The sequence below is a fragment of the Habropoda laboriosa genome, unplaced genomic scaffold (assembly GCF_001263275.1).
Source record: "Habropoda laboriosa isolate 0110345459 unplaced genomic scaffold, ASM126327v1 scaffold143, whole genome shotgun sequence".
NCBI lineage: Eukaryota > Metazoa > Arthropoda > Insecta > Hymenoptera > Apidae > Habropoda > Habropoda laboriosa.
This window is the reverse complement of record NW_017100404.1, coordinates 2,050,264-2,072,515: the sequence shown is the minus strand read 5'-3', so window position 1 is coordinate 2,072,515 and position 22,252 is coordinate 2,050,264. Positions and strand designations below refer to the sequence as shown.

Sequence of the window (22,252 nt, the reverse complement as noted above, 5' to 3'; positions counted from 1 at the left end):
TATTTTGCAATTTTTGCAGAAAGACCATAGATCGTTAACCACAAATATTCTTGGTTTTCGTGTTGCGTACAGCATTATAATTCGTCTCATCTTAAAATCGTGAGCAAAATGTTAACCTGCTATATAATCGTTCTATCATACGTTATATTGCTTGCCTACATTAGAACAGGTTTTTCAAGTCAGTACATGACTTCCGGGTGTGCATTTGTGTATTGCAGAACTTAAAAAGTAGATACCCTTCACGAATTTTTTTACAAAAAAAAAAGAAAAGAAAAAACTAAATATCAACATTTTTTGCAATACACTTATTAACATTTCCAGTATCGAATTCTATTTTCGGTTATAGAAAAAGTTAATTTGTAGTATCATTTCATGTTGAAAAACGACAGACAAAACTGTAACGAAAGTATTCTTATTAAAAAGGTCAAACAGATAGTTTTAAAGGTTATGAAATTCAGTGAAGATTAAGCCTGAATCCATTGAAGAACGTTGAAAATAAATAAAATAACCTTCAAAGTTGAGAATTAATTTTTACTTTACATATTCTACCCTTCTGCCCTGAAAAAATATTTTCGTTTTTGAAATTTTTTATTTAGGTTCTACTTTGCCTGAAAACTATCTCGCCGCAGAAAATCAGAGGTTCATGTTAAACGGTTCACTTTTTGCAGAGGTATCGTGTCCGTCACTCAGAAAGAACATGATCTTAAGAAAATCTCGTTTAGTTTCAAATGTCAATTGTTCGTTCGACGCAGTTTTATTCAAGCGCTCGTCAATTTGCCAATTTTTCGAATTTCGTAAAATCCTTTTACTGGCATAATTTTACACGCTTAAAGGATGTGAAAAATGTAAGAAACTATATTTCGACTTATTTTTTTATCTTTTAAATGAGAACCTAACCTATCATTAGCCTGTAAATACTAAACACGCGTAAGTAAACAGATATTAACAAAAAATAAAAATAATAAGAAAAAATTCATTTTTCAATGCAAAGTGCCGCGTGACTGCACAATATTATGCAGGCAGATAATGCAATGTGGAATAATCTGTTGATATTCGTTGGATTGTTCGTGCAAAAGTGTTTTCGAACACGCACTAATCGCTCTCCACGATCACATGTTTTCGATCGCGTGTCACGAACGATTCGTGCATATCATTATCACAAATGTACCTGTGAGCTGAAGAATACGTAAATTGGAAGCAACGAACGTCACTTACATTCGGAACGTGCTTAATGGAAAATGGCTACGTAAAAGAATTGATATATTATCGGAACAATTTATACAATCTTCACGTAAGAAATCATTAATCGTACAAATAATATATCGTATCGCAAAATATGTATTTCGAAAATTCAACGTTTCGTTCTGATAAAAATCAAGTTTGAAAACAGTTCAAATTTAAAACGTGGATTATCACTTTAAACACTGTTATTTATAGAGCATCGAAAATCATCAAAACTTAAGATAACAAATTAATGGAATTGTTTAAGGAATAAAGTATTGTGGAACATGGGGTAAAGAATACTTACTTTGCTTATTACACTCGAACCAATATTCTCGGGAATTTCTAATGCAAAAACAAATAAATTCAAACTGTCACGTTTTCTTGAACAAATGTAAGTGATAAGTCGTAGTTATGATCATATTCACAGTGTATCTACGTAAATAATATCTTCTTCAAGTACAAGTACACTGACGCTGCTTTTGAACTTGACTTCACCGAAGACAAAGTTTTGCATAAAAAAAATTGAATCTGCACTAATGTTACAAAACTTTGCCCTCACTCTGCACTCATGAAATCAACTTAGTGGTCGATAGGTTAGTGTCAAAGTAAACGCAACAATTTGCCTAGAAACCATCCATCACGCACGATACGGGATAAAATGACAAGTTTCACTTGTTCTCTTTTTTGGGAATACCTAATAACACGTTTGATGCAACGAGCGATGAAATTCAGCGCAAAGTAGATTGCACGCACGAAAATCCAGTATGCCACACATGTCGAAATATAGAAAGTAATACCTCGACGAGATTATAATCTAGATTTTCCATTATATTCGTCGTATGATTTTAAACAAAAAAAAAAAACACTTGAACGATTGATCTTGAATGCGATTATTTGTTTGACAAGTGTCGTTGCATTATAACGACTCGTGAGATTGAAGAAGGTAAAGCACATGCGACACGATGAGTAACGAAATCGCATGAGGTATGCAGAGACTTGCACATGGTTGAAAATCGGACTTCAGTAGCGCGCATTTCGAAATATCGAAAGTAGTTTTGCCTTTTTTCGTCGTTCGGTCGGTACACTACTATTTTGCATCAATCATGTTCTTAAACGAGCATCGAAAAAAAAAATAGTAATTGTGTGGTGTAAAACAGTAGTTTGCTATAACATTTAAGTAATCCATGTACAGTTTTATGCGGTATTTTAATTTATAAGTGTACATATAAATTATTTCGAGTGCGATTTAATTATGTTTTCCTTTCATGTAGCAAATAATATGATAATAATATTAATAACAAATTTTTTGAAAGAAAATAGTGATAATAAAAGTGATAGTGATAACGTGTCATTTATGTTTTACATAATACCAAATTGTATGTACAATGAAATTATTAAAATGTATCGGAGAAAAGTAAAAAAAAAAAGGTTAGGTTAGAAAAATATAACAGTGTAAATGAAATATCAAGAGACAAAAATATGAAGGCTGAGTTTTATTATGCTATGAGTTAGATAGGGAATTTTCAAGAAGATGCGATACAATTTTTGCAAGAATTTTTATTGTTAATAATTCCGAAAAGGTATGTAGATTTATTTTTAGATCATATACTTTTTGAAAGCATAGAATGTATCTATGCACAGCGTCACTGATGAACAGATACGTCATTGTCGACGTGATCGACCTTCGATGTAACAGATTAGTTTTTATAGATACATGAATAGCATAATCAACAGCAACTGTTTATGGATCAAGGATATTTCACCAAAATTGATGTATTCGTAACCCTTGAAATATCACTTTCCTACTAAAATCAACCTGTACATTACTTTTTTTTTGCTTCCTGTAAAAAAGAATGAAGAAAAAACTGAATCCTTGGCATATTAACATCCGTTCGAATTGCAAATTAAATCTTTTGGACCGAATATGTTTCTATAAAAAGGATATTGCTTCTTTTATGTAATCATAAAACGTCTTAAAAAATTAATGATTCCAGATTTTGATGTGATATTATATTACAAATATTATTATTATAGTACTTTTTCGATAGCTGTACTTTATATAGATTTAATTTAAAAATATTGTTTCACTTATACAATCATTTTTTAACATCTATTTTCATAAATGGTAATTTTTTCAGAACAAATACGCATAACCTCTGTAATGATTATCGTCATTCGAAAGATAGCAAGTGTCTGAACGAACAGAAATCTCTTCATTCCGATTAAGCACCTCACGAACGAAACGTCTTCAAACGATACAATTAAATTATTACAAAACTGGATATGTAAAGTGTGTACCAATCTAATAGGTGACTACTTCTTTCCAACAACGTGTTACATTCGCACGTTTTCGAATGCTCGTGTTCCATCAGTCGTCAATGCACCGAAAACACTCTAATGGAAATTTAAATATTAACTGCTCACTTAGAAACGTGAATACATTTTTGCTCTTCAGTCGCGTCACGAGGATGTTACACACATTTTGCATCATCGTACCAATATACGAAAATACATTATCGTTTATCTGATTAATTAACCTTCGTTCGCAGACACACTGTACCATGCGTCTCTCAATTACCAACCTGCACAATTTCGTGGAAACCAAACTGTGGCTATTGGTATTCAAAAAAAAAAAAAAACTCACCGTAGAAGGGATTGGTATATTGAACTTGTAATTTTTCGTCTCGCCACGTGTCTGTAGTAGTTTCAATCGTGTGATTCGTCAGGTGGCTGATCAGCTCAACCAGTGTGAAATTCTTCGTGGATGTGGCCTTGTTTCGCGACAGAACTTGAAGGATCTCTTCCTCTTCCAAGCTGTTCAAACCGCTGGATGTCAGCACGTCTACAGATTTTCCAGCGTACGAGAACTTCATCAACAAGAAGATCGTCCATGCTCTGACGAACGTTCCCATTGTTCCAGAAATGAATACGAATGATAAAGAATCGACGAATTCTGTAAGCTATACCGTTGTGTATCCGATTTTGATCAGGAGCAACGATCACAGTAACTTTGCCGGATCATTTAACGTTTGGAGTCTAAACACTCGACATTGATCTCGGAAGCTGTATGAAAAAGTGATTTTTGTATCGATGTTATTCACAGGTGAACTTCACAAGCGGCCTAGAGTACGATGTTCGATAGATTGCGCGCGAATGAGTCTCGTTTCGAAGGAGGAAAAAAAAAGAAGAAGAAGGAAGAATTTGTAAAAGTGCGCTACCGAATGTTTCACGAACTCTGTATTGCTTGATCGTTCGAAAGCGAGCTTTATGAGTGATCGTGAAACGACAGAGTCACCTGTGTTCACGAATAGGGCGGCAGAAGAGGGGTAACTACTCTTCGCTCCTCTTCTCCCACTCTGATTTGTTTTCGAAGGACCTCGCTACTCCATGTCGAATTATTTGGAACAATTTCGTAAACGATAGCTTTGTTACCTTTTGCTCTATGTATAGTTTGAAAATGGTGTGTTTACGTCGGTTATCTACGTAATCTTTGAGCATCATTGTCTCTTAAACTTTCGATTTCTTATGTTAATTAGGCAGAGCTTAACGTTGTTTCGCTTAGTTTAATAGAGTTTTTAATATGCTTGTTCTGTATTGGAAACTGTGTAGTACATCCATTATAGTTATGTCGTATTATATTTGATGTCTTTGTTATAATTTTTGCGAAGTTAATACTAAGGGTCTAGGAAGACTTCGTATAGCATTGATATGCATGGAATATCCCTAATGGCTGCCAAAACAAAGACGAAGGACATCGTTCCTTTTTTTATTTAAATTGATCGACCACAGCAAGACGCTGGAGTAATACAAATTTCCCATCTTTTTACATATTTTAACATTGGTACACTGAACCTTAGTAAGATATTAAGTATACAGTAAGAATTTTAATAAAATTCATTTGAAATTGAAATACGAATATGATTAATTCTTGAAAATTTTTATTTATCAAAGTAATATATGAATTAATACAAGATTGGAAAATTAATAATGAAGTAAATGTAAAAGATATTTATTTATTGATTAATATTGCTTGGAATTAATCCAAAGTTAATTTAATTAAAAATGTCTATCAGTTGTATAGCGTTTTATAGTTAAAGTACAGAAGAGTAAAACATGTTTCATAATATTTCTATTGTGTAAAATAGTAGACAAATGTACTGTGCTGATAAAAGCAAGAGTTCTGCATAGAAATATCTTATACTTTACGGTATAAACTAAACCAGAATTAAATACAGGAATAAAATAAAAATATAAAGTATACAAAATATATTCGAAATAGTAAAATTCTAAAATCTAAAAAATCATAAAAAATTAAATTGTGGTATTCACAAGTTGCTCGATGTTTCCCAGTTATTGAAAAACATCGATTATACAAAAACTCCATTTCAATTTTCCATTTTTTTTTCATCGTTGAAAAAGGAATCTGCGTGCAACAAAAGATTTCTATAGGAATCGAATTTCGACTCTTTTCGATCGTAGGATAAACAAACAATCCGTGATCTATATGATTTTTAACACGTTAAATCGATTTCCCTTTTATTTTTTTTTTTCCTAAATCGTTTTTCCCTTTGGAAAATATCGATTTTACATTCAGATACATTTTCCATTGTAACGAAACCAATTGTAAATCATATGTTTGTCAAGAGTACCTTATCTTCGTCATACAGCTACGAATTGCAATAGAGAGTGGGTCGGGGCCCTCTGCGCGGTGCATTCTTCAGCAATTGTTACAACATATCCTATTCGTACTCTATATGAACTACGTCTTTCATTTTGTGTTTTCGCTAGTTGAAAATTTGATTAAAATCGTACCTACAAAAACGACATTTTAATGTTTAATTAAATAATAATGTTTATCGACAGAGTGTTTCTTTTGTTTCATTTAGCGTTTGAACGAAATAAATCCTTCGAAGAATTATCTTGGAATATTTTATTGTCAAGTTTATCATATCGTGTATCTATAATAGTAACATTGAATTTTAATTAGAGCATAATATGAATATATAACAATAGAAAATTTTCATTGTGTGCAGCAAATGTTTGTAAAATAATAAGGCTGAATTTACGTTTCATTGACAATGAGAAGAAAGTGCATAAGTCATTATTAACGAAAACCATACGGTGCGTCCTTAAACTTGAATTCATTCATCTAGTGAATACAAATAAAAATTCAGGACTTCGATTGAATTTAAACTGCTCTTTTTGTACGTATAAGCATTTCTATGAATCTTAATCAAATATGTATTCACGTCTGCATAGCATTACGTCAATGTCGTTGCTAATGTTCCGCGTTAAAATCATCAGTGAAATATTCACTAAGTACGGAATTGTAACATGAAAAATGTTTTAACTTGCCATTGAAAATTGTAATAAACAATTGTCACGAGGAAGTATAAAATAACATGTTGGTAAATTAAAATTAATAGGTTATGTAAGTACTTACACACTTTGCCACTAAAGTTCTCGAACTAAAAATTATATAGACCATCTATCGTATTATTAAAATTTGTTACATTACACATAGACAGGGTGATTTATTTTAATCTATAAATGCTTATAGTTCGGAAACTACGTTCAATTGGAAAATTTGATTTTGGAATATTAAAGGAGGTGAAGGGGAATTACTAAAACGTGAAAATTTAAATAATTTCTATTTAGACGTAAATTCACTTACAAGGGGAGATTAGCTATCGGAGAATATCGGTTTCGATCATCTTTTGTGGATTGTGAGGGTTTGTTATAAAATGAAAATTTACCAAGCTATTCGTAACAATTAAAAAAAATTGACGTAAAATGACAATTGCTGTAGTCCTGTTAGAGATAGGGTCAGATCATATTTTGGTACATTTTCATTTTATACTATGTAAAAATTTTTACAGATGCATTTGAAAAGCATCAACACATCGATGTTTTTTTCTGTGTCAGTGTATCAATAAGTGTTAACCAAACAAAAGTGACAATAATTCATTATAGATGCAGACAAGGCAACGCTCGTAAAACGACCGGCCTACTCAGTATACTATACCACAATGTTACACACAAGACGTTAGTTATTTTAATTAAAGCTGGCTGCATTGTCGTGCATGTGAATGCTATGTGCGTGTTGTTGAACCCAATACTATTTAAATATTGCACGCTGGATCCATGTGAAATGTGACTTAAAACAAATCGCGTGGTGCATATTCTGAAGAAAGTAATTTCACTTTAATCTTTAAATGGTAGAGTGAAATGTAAGTTATATAAGTAATAAACTGAATAAGTAATAAGTGAATTTGATCTGCATTGACAAAACAAGTGTAGAAGATATTTGGTGAATACATAAATCGAAACATTAATACATTCGAGGTTAAATTAGATTTTTTACTGATTAGTGCATGCAAGTAGAATTGCAGTAGTAACTAGAAAAATGAAATTAGAAACCAAATACGCAGTTTCATAGGAATGTAAAAGATGTATTAAAATAAAAAAGATCGTAATCATTAAAATAAAAATACATTGTAAAGCAATATTTGTTTTAAGAACAAACTGTAATATTTGTTCCATATCAAAGTTTACAGAAACATCGACAGCATAAATCCATAACGTGTTATCGTTAGTTATTTTTATCGAAAATAACCGTGAAACGGTATATTTTTCAGAATTAATCAATTTTATGATTTATCAATTAATTCTAATCAGAAATTGACAAAGTATTCTTTCAACGATATAAAATGGGCATTCAATAGAAAGTATGTATAGATAAAGTATATAAGAACAATGTTAAGAGCGCTACCTTACAGAGCGTCCTTCAACACAGTGTAACCTAAACCTAAACCTAACCTAAGTCAGTTTTAAACTATGCTAAAAGGTCTGGTCAATAGCATGAGAAATTGTACGCGTGTGTACGTGCAAATGTACTTACGTGAGAACGTGAATTTCGGAAGAGAACAGTTAAGAGTGAGCTGCGAAAGAGAATATTTGAAAAAATTGTTCCGCGGAAGCTGTTGTCAAAGTGAAAATTTTGGATGTAACAAACTACCTCTTGCAAGTACGTTTAATTTTTTTTCTTTCTTTAGTTTGTCATATAGAGTATCGTTCTCGTGTGATTAAATTGATCCCTTTATAAACCGATACGAGATTTTCAAGTACCCGCACGCGCTAGTACAAAGAAGAAAAATTCTGACGAAAGCGTCGCTTACGTAATTATTCAATGAAGGAATGACGTTCTTTGTTCCGCATTGTCTACTTTGAAATTTATACAGTTACACAAAGTACGTGACATTTATGAGTAATGAGCCGAATCTTCTAAAAGGCAGCATAAGAGAAGTTCGAAGAAAGTTACGATTCGTCAAAGGAATAATTCATTGATCGCGTTTTTTAGGGAATGAAACTATTTCGTTAATGTTATGAGTAAATAATTTTTCAACTAGAATCCAGTATTTTATAGCTAACCTAAAGTTTCGAGAAATCTCTAGTTTGAATTTTTAACGCAACGAATGCTTTAATTAAAAAAAAAGTAGGGATGTTTTCATCTAACATTAATGTAAAGGTTGTATGAGATACGAATATGTACGAGTATTAAATTCATCAACCTAGATTGCATGAATGATTTCCTCCTAACGAATAACAATCATAATGCAGATTGCATTAGAATTCTGTCATGTGCAACACATTCTGTGTTGTACAATCGATTATATACTTGTAGCAATGCTGAATGTAAATATAATTCGATACAAGAGTATACACATTTCATAAGAATTAAAATGTTAAAAAATTCTTGCAAAAGTATTGTATTACATTTTCTAAAAATTTTTTTAATACGCTACGCGTAATAAAGTTTAGTTAAAAATTTTGATAATATTACGAAAAAGAAATTTTTGTTCACAGACGTTTAATATGTTATATTTTAAGTATTTCAACGAAAATTGCACCTGATATAACAAACGAATAGTGAACGTACAATGTATGGCAAATATTTTTTTCAGAGACGAAATTAATTTTTTTATGTACGCCATACATGGAAATATCATATTCACGTCTATTCTGTTTCAATTAGTCAATATTTGACACATAATATTTGTCAGTAAAAGCGTTTCAATGCTTCGATTTTCCTTCATCTTCACCATTTAATAATTTCACTTGTTAAATGTGTACATTATTTTTTCGATTATAAATAAAAATTTTACTACAAATAGGTAGCACTTTATATAAATATTTCATGTAATACAATATCTACTTTTTAAAAAATTTTTATTAAGTTAAACACTATTAAATTATAAATATTAAACTATAATCACGTTAACATGTAAATTACGATTTAATTAGCAGTTCCCAAAAATTTAGCTGTTATTGATTCTGATAGATGGCACTATCTTCCAACGTTCGTATTGTTTATTTGTCCGACTGAGTACGAAGACTGCCTCTAAAGTAGCGTATTCAAAATGAGTTAGAATCCAGGACAATACCAAATAATATAACTTTACAAGTTTTTGTTTCTATCTGAACCATGATAAACATCATGAGAATATTGATTATTTCTTGAAACAGTGAGCTTGCTTTAACATTACATTCAAGTGAAATTGTCCTGAAAATTCACCCGTTGACAAACACAACTATAAAACAGCAATCAATAAAAATAAAATTGAAAATTTCCAGAAAAAAATATTGCAAATATTATTTTAGACTACAGCTTAAAATAATGTTTTATTATTTTCGAAAAAGTGTATCAACACGAATGTGTCGGTGGGTCTTCAAAATTCAATCGGTCCTTCGGCACTTATCGGCCATATTCGGATCTGGTCGTGTTAGTATCGAAGCGCGCGTCACGCAAAGCACAAAGAAAATCGGTGCACGAGCGCCGTGACCCATTCGTTCCATCGGCGGACCGAAATCAGACGCCGACGGTTAAGAAGTTATGACGCTGTCCTTGTCGTGGTCATCGCTCTCTTTCTCTTTTACGACGAGTTACCGCGATTGGCCGGCAAGTGGTGGACGGATGGTCGTCCTTCGGCTTATTTCGATGACGCGTACGACGTATGCGTAATAGTGTGCACCGAGCAAAAAACATTTGGTAGGTTTGCCGGCTCTGCATCTTGGCCATCGTCTTCTCACCCACAATTGACTCGTCGCTTAGTGCACCGTGCGTTATATCGTACGCTTTCCTCGTGAAACGACTGTGTGCTTTGATTCGCGCAGTATCGATTCGTAGACGGCTGGTTTACAACCGGCATCCACGCTGTGTGGCGCCCACGTTGACAGTGGAGCTCTGACTGCAGACGCGTGTGTTGCTAGCTCGGTGCTCAGCGATACCGAGTTTTGTACACGGAAGACGAAAGCTATCAGTATCTCGATGGTGAGTTTGTGAATCATTATGACGTCACACGCGCGTCATGTCTCATCGTTTCTAGTCGACTACTACTGTTATTTTACTCTTGGCGAATGTGTTCGTCCATGACTGGTGTTCCCGAAATACGTTGATTTTTCCGATTCAGCGTTCTCGATTATTATTTACGACGATTCGTACATTGTTGTGTGCTCTCTTTTCATTCCTGTCAATATTCTATTTTAACCATTTTCCTATTATCATTACTTCTTTATACGTGTTATTTTATACATGTTGCCGCCGGTTGTTGTGTTTACGTGACAACCGTTCTATCATGGATGGTCAGTTTTGGAACGAAGGAGCCTTCGAAAGTGTAGTAGACTGTTAGTTTTAGTGTTTAATGTTTAACATTTGAGAAATCGTACGGTTCAACACTTGTACCCTCTGCAATCGTGACAAATTTACGTCAAAGCACGTGACACTGACGTAAGATACATTTCGTCGTAACTGTGTACGGAAGATACGTAGGAATCGATCATTACCTTTTCAGGGTTGTTGCATAAGTAAAATCGTATAGAAGAAGTAACGTAACTAATGTGATACATCAGCTCATACTGTGCAGTTCTCTCGCTATTAGATAATTGTAAATAGCCTTGATATGACACTTGCAAAAGGATAATTACTGTATTAGTCAAATCACTTCTGTTATAATGGATTATTTTTGTTTACTATTCATAGATTTATTTTTAATAACATACGCGAAAATAATTAATGGAAAAATGTAATTTAAATAATTCATGAGTTACGAATAAAATGAAAAGAGATATAAAAATTTACATTGTTCCTGCATCATTAGCTCAGTTTAATTCAACGTCTGTTCAACAATCCATGTGCTTGAAATAATATCGCTAAAGGAATTAATAAATATTCAAAAATATAAACATGTCATTCCGAACATTTAATAAAATAGCTCTTCACATTTTAATGTAGATTACCTTTTAAAATCATTTTCATTATTTTTTCAATTACGCAACAATTAAGGAAAAGTATATTTCAATTATATACGTATAAAAAAAAAGTATAACACAATAACTATATATAAAAGAAGTAATACTGCTTGTACAAAACACATTAAAATTTTCTAAATCATGTTGAAATAATCATTATACAACAGTAAATTTCAAATTACTGTAATAATTAATATTAAACACACAGCTTCATCATTTTAATAAATTAGCTTGACAATAAAATAGTTATTATTCAAATCTCAATAGGAACCGAATTTTATTACTAAAAATATGTTTCTTAAATAACGTGTAATTTTTAATATTATCACTTTTGTTATAACTCAGCGATACGTATAACTATGTAAAAATTACGTAACTGTGGTAATTATGGCGTCAATTATGCAGCTACTTTTTGCAATCTGAAAATGAAAGCGATAATAAATTACAATTTCTAATTTGTTTAACAGAAAACTTACTCGTAAAATTTTTCGAATTTTAGCATATTCAATACGCAGTTGTTTCAGTCAGCTTTGAAGGAATAGAAAAACGATTAATGCTACTATCGATTTTATAAAACTAAATTTAGTTGTGTAATACATTTATATTTATGGAGTCTGGTGAAGTATATTACGTTTGTGGAGTGTTGACTATACTATATCTAGGGGAGTACGTATTGAACACGTGTTTTACACGATTTACAAGATGCTTAAATAGAAACAGATTACACTTGCGTCTTTAATTCAAGATTTTCTTAATTTTTATGAAAATAATGGAAATTATGTAGTAGATCGAATAAATCGATTATCTTTTACGTTCACAAAACCATCGTTACTTTTCCACGAACCGTTACTTTTTAATCTGACTCTTTCCTAAGTCAATTTTTTACGTACCATGTTTCAGAATTTTTTCAATCAAACTTCGTCGGTCTGTTGTCAGGGTAGAAATTTGAAGTATTATACAAACGTTGGTCGTATGAAACTTTATTAGAAAATTGTCGCACTTCGTACGGCGCAATAAATGTAATTTTCGTAAAATTAATGTAAAAACTTAATAATAGCAATTTTTTCGTATTACACCAATTTTGTGTTAGTAAAAACGGGTAGTATTTTGAAGTGAACTGTTAATAATAATTTTCTTATCTTATATTGGTGTTAAAAAATTTTTTACCAAATTTGTAATTAAGTGTAATTGTACAAATTTTTATTTGAGCTCATAGAATTTATTAATGAAATTTGAGTTGAAAAGTTTAACTTGAATTTTGACTTGAGAAATTAATTTTGAAAAGTTTTTTTATCACATTTAATTCATTTTTATTTATTCTATCAGTAGGAAGTAATCAATTTCTATCCTCGTTAGAATTATTGTTTATCAAAGCTTTGCTTTTTAGGTAGTACAGCCTTCTAAATACACCAACCGTTGTGCCTCTGATTCGAAAAAATGTATACCGCGTGAAGGACCACCTGACACGCTAAAAATAGTAGGAGCACTTTTATCTGTCCTGTTTTTGAACAGAACCTTTGTTTCCAGGGGTTGGCGGAATTCAATTAAAAGAGATAAACGGTTGCCTTGAAATTGTGATTTAAAGTTATTCAACAATTACAGAAATAATTAAGTTAGTCAAGTTCTTAGATTTCAACAAATAGAGATAATTAAGTTTATTTACTTCTAAAAAAAAGAAATCACTGAATATTACTATCACAAATCAATTTAACGTGATTTAAAATTCTACCAAAATGTTTATTAGAAAATTCATCAATACATAATTTTTTTAATTTCTAAAAAAGTATAATTTGAAATTCTAGGAAAATCTCTGTTACGAAAATGTTCGTTAGAATAATCATCAGTATGAAGTTTTTATAATTAAAAAATAAATTTCACCGAATACTGCTATCAGAAATGAATCTAAAAATTAACGACAATGTAATTTAATATTCTACGAAAATGTTTGTTAAAAAAATGCATTAATATGTAATGCTTTTTTCACATTCATTTTTAACGTGTGTTTCTGCTTCGCATAACAGCATCCTTTCTATGTAATGAGCATATGAATTAGTTAAGATTTAATTAGAACAAGTTCCTTTCATCGGTTGAACATAGTGGACGAACATATGTTTCTTTTTTTTCTCTCTTTTTTTTTTTTTTTCAACGCAAGGTTCCAGTGCAAGCTCAGGCGACTCAGAATAGTGTAATCGCGTGGAAAACCATTACGAAAACCGTATCTGTTGGTAGGTAGATCGATAATTGTGAAAGCAAGCTCGTGTCACAGTGTCACGTAATTTGAAGTGCGGAAATGGCACCGTTTATTCTTTTCTTTCTCAACGCGTTTTCTCTATCACGCGAGCTAATTAGTGTAGATACGTATGTTAAGATAAATTGATAACATAGATCTTCATAAAATAGATAAAAATTAATTTTACTTTTTATTAGAAGCCTTGAGTTTCCATAAATAGGTAAAAATTAATTCCAATTTTTTTATGAATCTCGAAATATTCATAAATAGATGAAAATTAATTCTACCTTTTTGTATAAAGCTCGAGTGTTCATAAATAGGTAAAAATTAATTTTACTTTTTGTGTGAAACCTTGAGTTTCTATAAATAGGTGAAACCTAATTTTGCTTCTTTTATGAAACCTTGAGTTTCCATAAATAGGTAAAAATTAATTTTACTTTTTGTACGAAGCTCGAGTTCTCATAAATTTTCGCAATATACAGAAATATATAAAACAAACAAAAAATGGTTGCAGTATGTCTGAATATTAAAGTATATTACTGAACAGTAAAAGTACATTTGTTATCATAAAAAGATGTTTATAAGATATTCTACTTCGTGAAATGCTCGATTATTTTTGTAATCAGTGATTTTTCGTTTATTCTTGTATTGAATTTTCTTTCACATAAGCGTATTGATTTGAAAAGATCTATTTCTTACAATTAGTCACATTAACAACATTAGTAATTTCTTTAAATGTAAAAGTTAGAATAATCTTTTATTTTAATTATATTTGATATGGAAAATATATTGACAGTAATAGATATTTTTGAATGAAAAGTGACCAATTGTTAATAAATTAGCACAGGCAAAGGGAAGATAAAAAATGTAACAGTGAGGAAGTAGTGAGACACATAAATCAGAAAAGAAAGTCAAATATTTAGACACGTGGATCGAGAAAAATATTTCAATGCGATAATAAAATTATCTTATTCTTCATAGTCATTCTTAATTCACGTTTTCTTATCTCTTTTTTCACTTACAGTTCAGAAGAGATATTAAACATTTTTGTTAAAGATAGACATTTTATTTCCACAATTAGTTCTTATTAGAAATTTCATATTTCGTAATATTCTGATTAATTACAGATTAATTAAATACATGAAACTTTAATATATTTCAGAATGTACTTAAAATGTACTTTACTAAAATTTCAAATGTCAGAAAAAGGGAAAATATTATATTTTTATTTAATCTTAAATTCGAATATATGAAGTGGAGTACCAAATTATCACACATTATACTCAATTCTCGTTTATAAATTCTCCATTTCACTTTATCCTATTAAGCAGTGTATCGAAGAATGCTTGACCCATATTTGATTGTATCCATGCTTGGATGCTCAATCGTTTCAAGATCATTTAACAATGAAAATCATCTTTTACACGTTGATATTTTATTAAACATTTATAATTTCATAAATACTTCTTTCTTAGATAGCAATTTATAATTATTTAATTGGTAATTATTACGACTTGGAACATACTCTCCACTTAATTAAATTTTCCTTCTATTTTCTTCCTTTCACAAAAAGTCGATCAACATTTACTCCGTTCAAACTAAATTCCAATAAAAAAACATTTGTCAATGTATCTAAATATTTTTTTTAATTTACCGCCGAAAGTATGATTTAAATTCATATTTTTCAAGCCTACGAAAAATACGTTTCTGAGAATAATACGACTGATAAATCAGTGAATAAATAGTAAAGGCTGATTTATTTTCTTGTTAAGATATTGTTCTCATTTTTGCCATAACTGTCGTTCCAGTTACATCTTTAATTATCCACAGGCATTCACGATGAATATTATCATAATTCTTATACGTCACTCGCTAATAATAAAAAAATAAGAGTAACACAGAAAGAATATTATTTTATTTGCAGGTATTTAAAAAATGTTCATTTTATAAGATACTGCGCCAGTGTAACTCAAACGAAGATTCGCAAATTTCATTTCATTATCGCTTATTTCTTTTCTTTAATATAAGTTGTTCTGTTATCATGAACATCGATTTGTAATACGAAAAATACCTGATTAGGTGAAGCTGCGCAATGTGTCAGTGGTTGGGAGAAATTACCATGCCGTTTTCAGCTCTTCGATGTCGAAAGGATACCGAAGAAAACGTCTCGTACAGAAAGGTACATTTCGTTTAAAGTGTTCGTGCTAAAATTCCGTTTAACCATGTGCTGCCTGATTTACACTAACAAACAGTACTAACATTTCTCTTAATCTCGACACTACATTGTCACTGAATCTGTGAAAATAATCCGTTTCGTTTAAACTCGTTTAATTCCAAACAATTTTCATTTATTTCATATTTGTTCATAGAAGTGTTATTAAAAATCGATAAATTTTTGCTGTTACAATGGAAACGAGATAGGTGAAAACTTGTTTGTGTACGGTTTCACATAAAAAAGTTCGTTCTGGTTTTGTTCAAGAAATTCTATTGTTTAATGAAAAGAAGGGGAAAAAAGTGAATCGAATTGTGCGCACAAACAAAAGAAGAAAAAAAAAAAAGAAGTGGGAACGAACGGAGAAAACGAATGAGCAAACGTAAGAACGCTGTTATCTATTGTTTCGTTTGACATTCTGAAAGGAAATCCTGTTAAATATCCTCGGCAATTGCTTCATCGTCCTCGGGAAACTTTTCTCCTTTGAGCTGCAAATTTGATTAAAGTCAGATTAAATGCAGCAGCAATAAAGGGAATAAGATTTCTCATCTTAATTTAATCTGTTCTAGTGTGATTGATATTTTTGTCACGATATCGCTCGATACGTCTATTATATGCAATAGATAAGGGCATATCCTTCGATTACAATACGAAAATTAAGTAAAAATACTTTGCGTACAAATAAGATAGGTTTTCTTACTGAATAATGATTCAAATTAAAAATTAACTTTATACAAATTTCAAATTAACTTACGTGCAATATTTCAAAACTTCAGTTAACTACATATTTGTATCAATAATTAACAACACTAAGTTTTACAGTGAATCTCTTATTTCTGAAGTGAAATATATTTTTCACAGTGAAAAATATTAAATACAAAACTGGACACGTGTGGTATAGTATTCTTTATTAGAGTTAATTTGCTGTACATGTCCAAGTTCATTAGGAAAAGTCAAAACTCGTGCAATTAAAAAGCGCTATACATTTAAAAATTTGTTTCGATTGTATCAAAGATATTGTTTCTTGCCATCTGGAATTTATAATTGAATTATGTCTCAGAAAAATTTAATAACAGTTTCAAATAAGTGAGAATGTTGGAAATATTCTTGTATTTCAAATTTGATTCATTAAATCAAACGACGGTCATTTTCCATCGACATTGTTCCCATTTCTTTACGATTGTTAAAATAGGGACTAGTAATTTGTTACTTTGATATATCTTCTCAAATGAATTATTCCGATTTCTCTTGGAAAATTACTTTCCTCTGCGCATTTTATCTTGTATTATTTTTTTACATGTGTTGTATTACTTAATTTCACATGTAAAATTTGAGCTTCGATCTGATATCACGAATACTTGACAAAGGAATTGAAATTCTGCACATATTCTGCGCTTGTTCTGCAGCTTATGCATTCTACAATACTTGCATTAGACTTCAAGTTAATTTATGTTCTTTAACATTTTAAATTTGCGATTGATCTTCGCCAAATTATTTATCAAACGTGTTCTTTTAAATTAACGAAGGACAACCATTTCAATCTTTCATCAGTTAATGAATCAGATCGTCGGTTTATTTGCGAATATTCGCAGACTATGTACAAATGGAGAGTAGTTATACAATGTTGTGGTTCACGAATATTTGTTTTCAATCAGTTACCTCTGGTTAGCTCGTCGAGCACAGAGTCGAATGTTTGCTCTTTCCTCAACTCTCTTCAACCGTTTTTTATTTCTTTTTTCTGTTTTAAGAGTACATCGGCTGTGGTTTAAATCCTACGATTCCACTTTCACGTAGTTCTTTCTGTAACTGATAAACAAGTTAGAGAAAATTTTCTAACATTTAATTTCTTAAAATAAAAGTTGTAAAATTTATAAGACTGTTCTAGCTTTGGTAGGGATCATGATTTTTGGTGTTTTCACTGTGCTTTGAGAGTGTGGTATTTTAAGTTTGAAGGGAAATTTGCTAGGTTAGGTTAATTCTTTTTTTTTTTCAAATTGGAAAATTCATTGAAATTAGTTGTCATTTTAGGAATAAAATGATTTCAATTTTTGCAATCACTCTGTATGGTGTTGAAGAAAATTAAATATCAGCATTTTTTTACGCGGAGCATTTACTTTGAAACAGAGAGGTGTAGAAAATATTTTGACCTCCGTGCATCGATTTGTCGGATTTCCTCTGACGAGTTTTCCATTAGGATCACCTCTTTGCAGAACATGCAGTGGGTTGGCGAATCGTATTGCTTTTTTACCAACTTTTCCGTCACTTATTGAAAGGTTCTTGCTTCTGATATAAAGTTTGAGAATGTATGTACTACCTGGAAATGATGTTTGATAAAATAGTGTCGTATATAAGAAATTATATTTTGTGTCTTAAGTTTTTTAAATAAAAAGAAAACATACAAATTCTGAATTTGAAATTTTAGGTTAATTAAATTTGACCCAAACAGCGATGTCGGTGGAACTTAATTTGTATTATATTTCCCGCGTTGTAAGGGATCCCTACTGTATATTACATAATTATATATAGAGTGTATCATTTGACTGAACCACCTTGAATAACTTCAAAATTATGTTGAAAAAATATTCTATTCATAACGTTTCACGAATAATGTGAATATGTGTATAAAAATGATAAATGATTAAGTTTATGTATGGTAACATTTCATTGCAATAAGAATTAAATGACTCACGAATGTATCTATGAGAGGAAAATCATTGGGTAATGTATCTAAATAAGGGCACTCGAATTACTTCATATTAAGATAAACTTATCGACGATAAACTTATCATTTCGAGCTGTTTCGACTAAATCAGTCGTTTTTCATATCTTCACATACGTGTTTCGGTATTTCAGTATTTATTACATTCTAAATTTATTTATATCCACGAGAAGTTAAATTACCTTCAATCTTAAGGATAACAGTTGTGTAAAGTAACAGAAACGAAGTTAATGTTATTTCTTAATGTTAGTAAGTTAATGTACTTTCATTGGATAAATAATTCATATTTTTGCACAAATGCAAGTGTCAGAATTTTGATAACGATAAGGATCAAATTAAAAATCAGAAACCTTCGGACCAAATAATTTATAACACTCTTAATACTCGATTCAACGACGCGCTAATAACTTAAATTTAAGTAAATATACATATTTCGTTAAAAAAAAAACTGTGCAAAAATTTTCTTTCAGGATTGATATTTTTAAAAATTCTGCATTTGGTATAACAGCTGATATAAATAAGTTGATTCGTATATTCTAACACAAAGGAAGAAAACTCTAATTGTGTAATTAATTGTAGAAAAATTATAAATTAGGTAAATGAAATTAAGTAACTGAAAGTAATTAAGTAAGTGAAATTAAGTAAATTGAATTAAATTATAATTTAACATTATCGTAACTAACATTGGTAATACTAGGATCAATTTATACTTTCCTGTTACTAAAACAGTTTAAACCTATGTAGTTTTATTCAAGAAGCGTTGCTTCAGATACTGACGTTCCCTCGACAGTATTACATTACACTAATATATGAACGTTGACTGACGTCATGTTAGACGCGAGAAATGCATATTAACCTATTACGTGTCATGTCATGTGTATATGAATGATAGCTACGTGTGCAATAAAAATTATAACAATTAGAATCCATGTTAACTGCGCTTTAAAAGAAATTTCAACTCAATCATCTTCATGCATGGAGGTTTAATATCTTTATTTTCGTCGATGACGCTGTTACCTTCGTAACGAATCTCCACGTGTTACTGTCGACAAAGAAATAGAACGATTAGATGAAGAAAACGTGTAGATAAGTCTAGACGTAGTCTAGTGTAATGATTTGGGCACGTATCGGAACGGGATACTCGAAAATTAGAGAAAACATTCGAAACTCAACAATTGAGAATTTCTACGAGTTATAGTATCGTGATTATCCTTAATATGTATTGTCTGTGCATTGTTAGACGTTAGAAATATCACGAGAGAAACAGAAGGATGTAAGGCTTTATTAAAAAATTTCTAGACGTTACATGTTTTGAGATATTTAGATGAAATTTTTACAGTACCTAAACATTTTCCATATCTAACGATATTAATTGGAAATAGGATGAAAAGGGTTAAGCAAGCAAGTAAGTGTTTTAAGACACTTCTTTCTTGTTTGTTTTGATATACGAGAAGGTACAGGCTAATAAACGGTTTTGTTTTCACGCTTGCGCACATTAACCACAGTCTTAAGACAGTTTACGAAAATTTGCGCCATCTATAATGGTTATTGGTAACCAAAAAATATTTTAATCGTTTACATTGGATATTCATAACCAAAAATATTCAAGACGAAAAAATAGCTGTTATTCTATAACTTTTTCGTATTAAGGTTATAGTAGTTATCATCTTTCAAGAAAACATTTTTGTTGTTCGTAACAGTGAATATTAGGCGGGAAAACCTTGTAATTTTCACCATTCGACAGTTCCGAATGTAGATGATAAAATCGTTCAAATCATCTACTTTGGTTGCAGCAATGAAAAAGATGCTAACGCCGAGTCAGTCGGGGTCTGAGGATCCGATCACTCCCGAGGAAATCGGCAATGGATCTGTCACAGAGAATCCCAGAGCAACAGGAAGTGATTCGAGCTCGTATGCGCATGGCACGCGAACTGTTGGCACGTTCGAGGTAGAATTCTTCTCTACCGGGAGAACCGGAAGGAGGAATGCTGTGGCGGACCTTTTTGGTCGTCACGCAGAAACCGAAATAATAGATTTGCCGGATCGTTTCGAAGAACTTTCCGTGGAGACAGGTTAGCAATGTGAGCAGTAAACTGTTTTAATCGTTATCTCTGAGTACGTTATGAACGAAAAGTTAAAATGTTGATTTTAAAAACTGTTTTTGTAACTCTTTCTATTTAAAATTATTATTTCTGTTGCGAGTAAAGTATGATACATTTTAAATGAGACGTAGATAATAAAGTAAATCAAATGTTGTATATTTTTCACTTGTCTGTGGACTTTTGAGTGAAAGCAGGTATTTTTAAAGTGTAAAATTGATTAATTTTTATGGTAACTTGTTAATAGTTCTCTGTGTTAAAGTACTGTCTAAAAAATTTATATTTGTACTTAGATATAATACACACGCATATGATACTTTCCACTATATCACTTAAATCGTTCTTTCAATAGAAAACTGTATCTTGTTCATGTCTTTAGAATAATTCCATAAGATATTCTAAGATAAGTGTTACATTACGTTTTCAATATTTTTTGTACGAAACTTGGGTATGAAAAAATGCAATTAAAATTTGTTCAGTGCTACGAAATGATAAAATTCGAAGTTTTTATTACAACTTGATGTAACGTTGCACTCGCGATTATTCTCAGTGCAGCATCCATAATATACAAATTATGCATATTGGAAATAGTACATTCGTTGAAACTTCCATAACAGAGGGAAAACTAATAATATATTTATGCGACCCAATTGCAGATCAATCGAAGAATGACAGGCAAGATCCAAACTCGCCGGGTACCTCGAAACAGCAGGGTTGACGTAACCCTGGATTTCTTTTTGTGAATACCTTGATCACAACATCGACGGCGTGTACCATCGATGGAAACTGCACTGAAAACAGCAAAAAATATTGTTTGAAGTACTATGGGAAGGGAGTTGCTGAAACATCAAGTTATCATACGGCGTCCAACTTTTGCGCACGATTGATCGTGCACATGCGCCCGCGCATGCGTAGTACGGTCACTCTCTAAAGTCCGATACTACTCACGTGTATCACTGAAACATCCTTTAACGCGAGTATTGTATAAGCTATTGAAGATGAGTAGACAGCTTGCAGTTGGTAACGAGGTTTAGAGAAGTATCACGAATAACGTGTGGTATCAGATTATTAAGTATTGTCGAGAGAGTAATGTCGAAGACAATTTAGTGACTTTTGCAGAACATTGTTTACAAATGCATACACAGTTCAATGCCCGCAGGTTCTATTTTCACATTGTAGGAAATACTTGGAGTTTCACTTGACAGATCTTGCGCGATAACATCGTGGATTCTCTGCATGAGTATTGCAACGCGTGTTGCGAACGTTGAGGCGTTCTGCGAATATAGTTAACAAGGACAAGTACGATTCTAAGTATGCAGTGTACACGTTGCGTCTAGAGCTTAGTACCGAAGGATTAAGTTCTCGGCTCGGACAAGAATTATAATTCATCTCTGCTCTGAACTTCATCGCTTGTCGTGTTTTTGTTCCTATTACGTGTCACGAATGTAAATTTGTTGATA

At 31.3% G+C, this 22,252-nt stretch overlaps 2 protein-coding genes across 2 annotated transcripts in view; one reads left to right on the top strand and one right to left on the bottom strand.

Annotated features, from left to right (window-relative positions):
* Positions 1–4,189, bottom strand: part of LOC108575330 (nose resistant to fluoxetine protein 6) — an 18,859-nt gene extending 14,670 nt beyond the window's left edge. The window contains exon 1 of the mRNA XM_017938095.1: positions 3,869–4,189. Within this exon, the coding sequence (XP_017793584.1) occupies positions 3,869–4,136 (268 nt within the window). The 5' untranslated portion in view covers positions 4,137–4,189. The remainder of the gene's footprint in view (positions 1–3,868) is intronic.
* Positions 4,190–10,503: 6,314 nt separating this feature from the next.
* On the top strand, positions 10,504–21,690 carry LOC108575377. Its single transcript, XM_017938152.1, has 4 exons — positions 10,504–10,555; positions 15,842–15,941; positions 20,487–20,765; positions 21,449–21,690. Exons 1-4 carry the CDS (start codon positions 10,553–10,555, stop codon positions 21,508–21,510), a joined length of 444 nt encoding a protein of 147 aa, XP_017793641.1. The 5' UTR covers positions 10,504–10,552; the 3' UTR covers positions 21,511–21,690.
* The last annotated feature ends 562 nt before the right edge of the window (positions 21,691–22,252 follow it).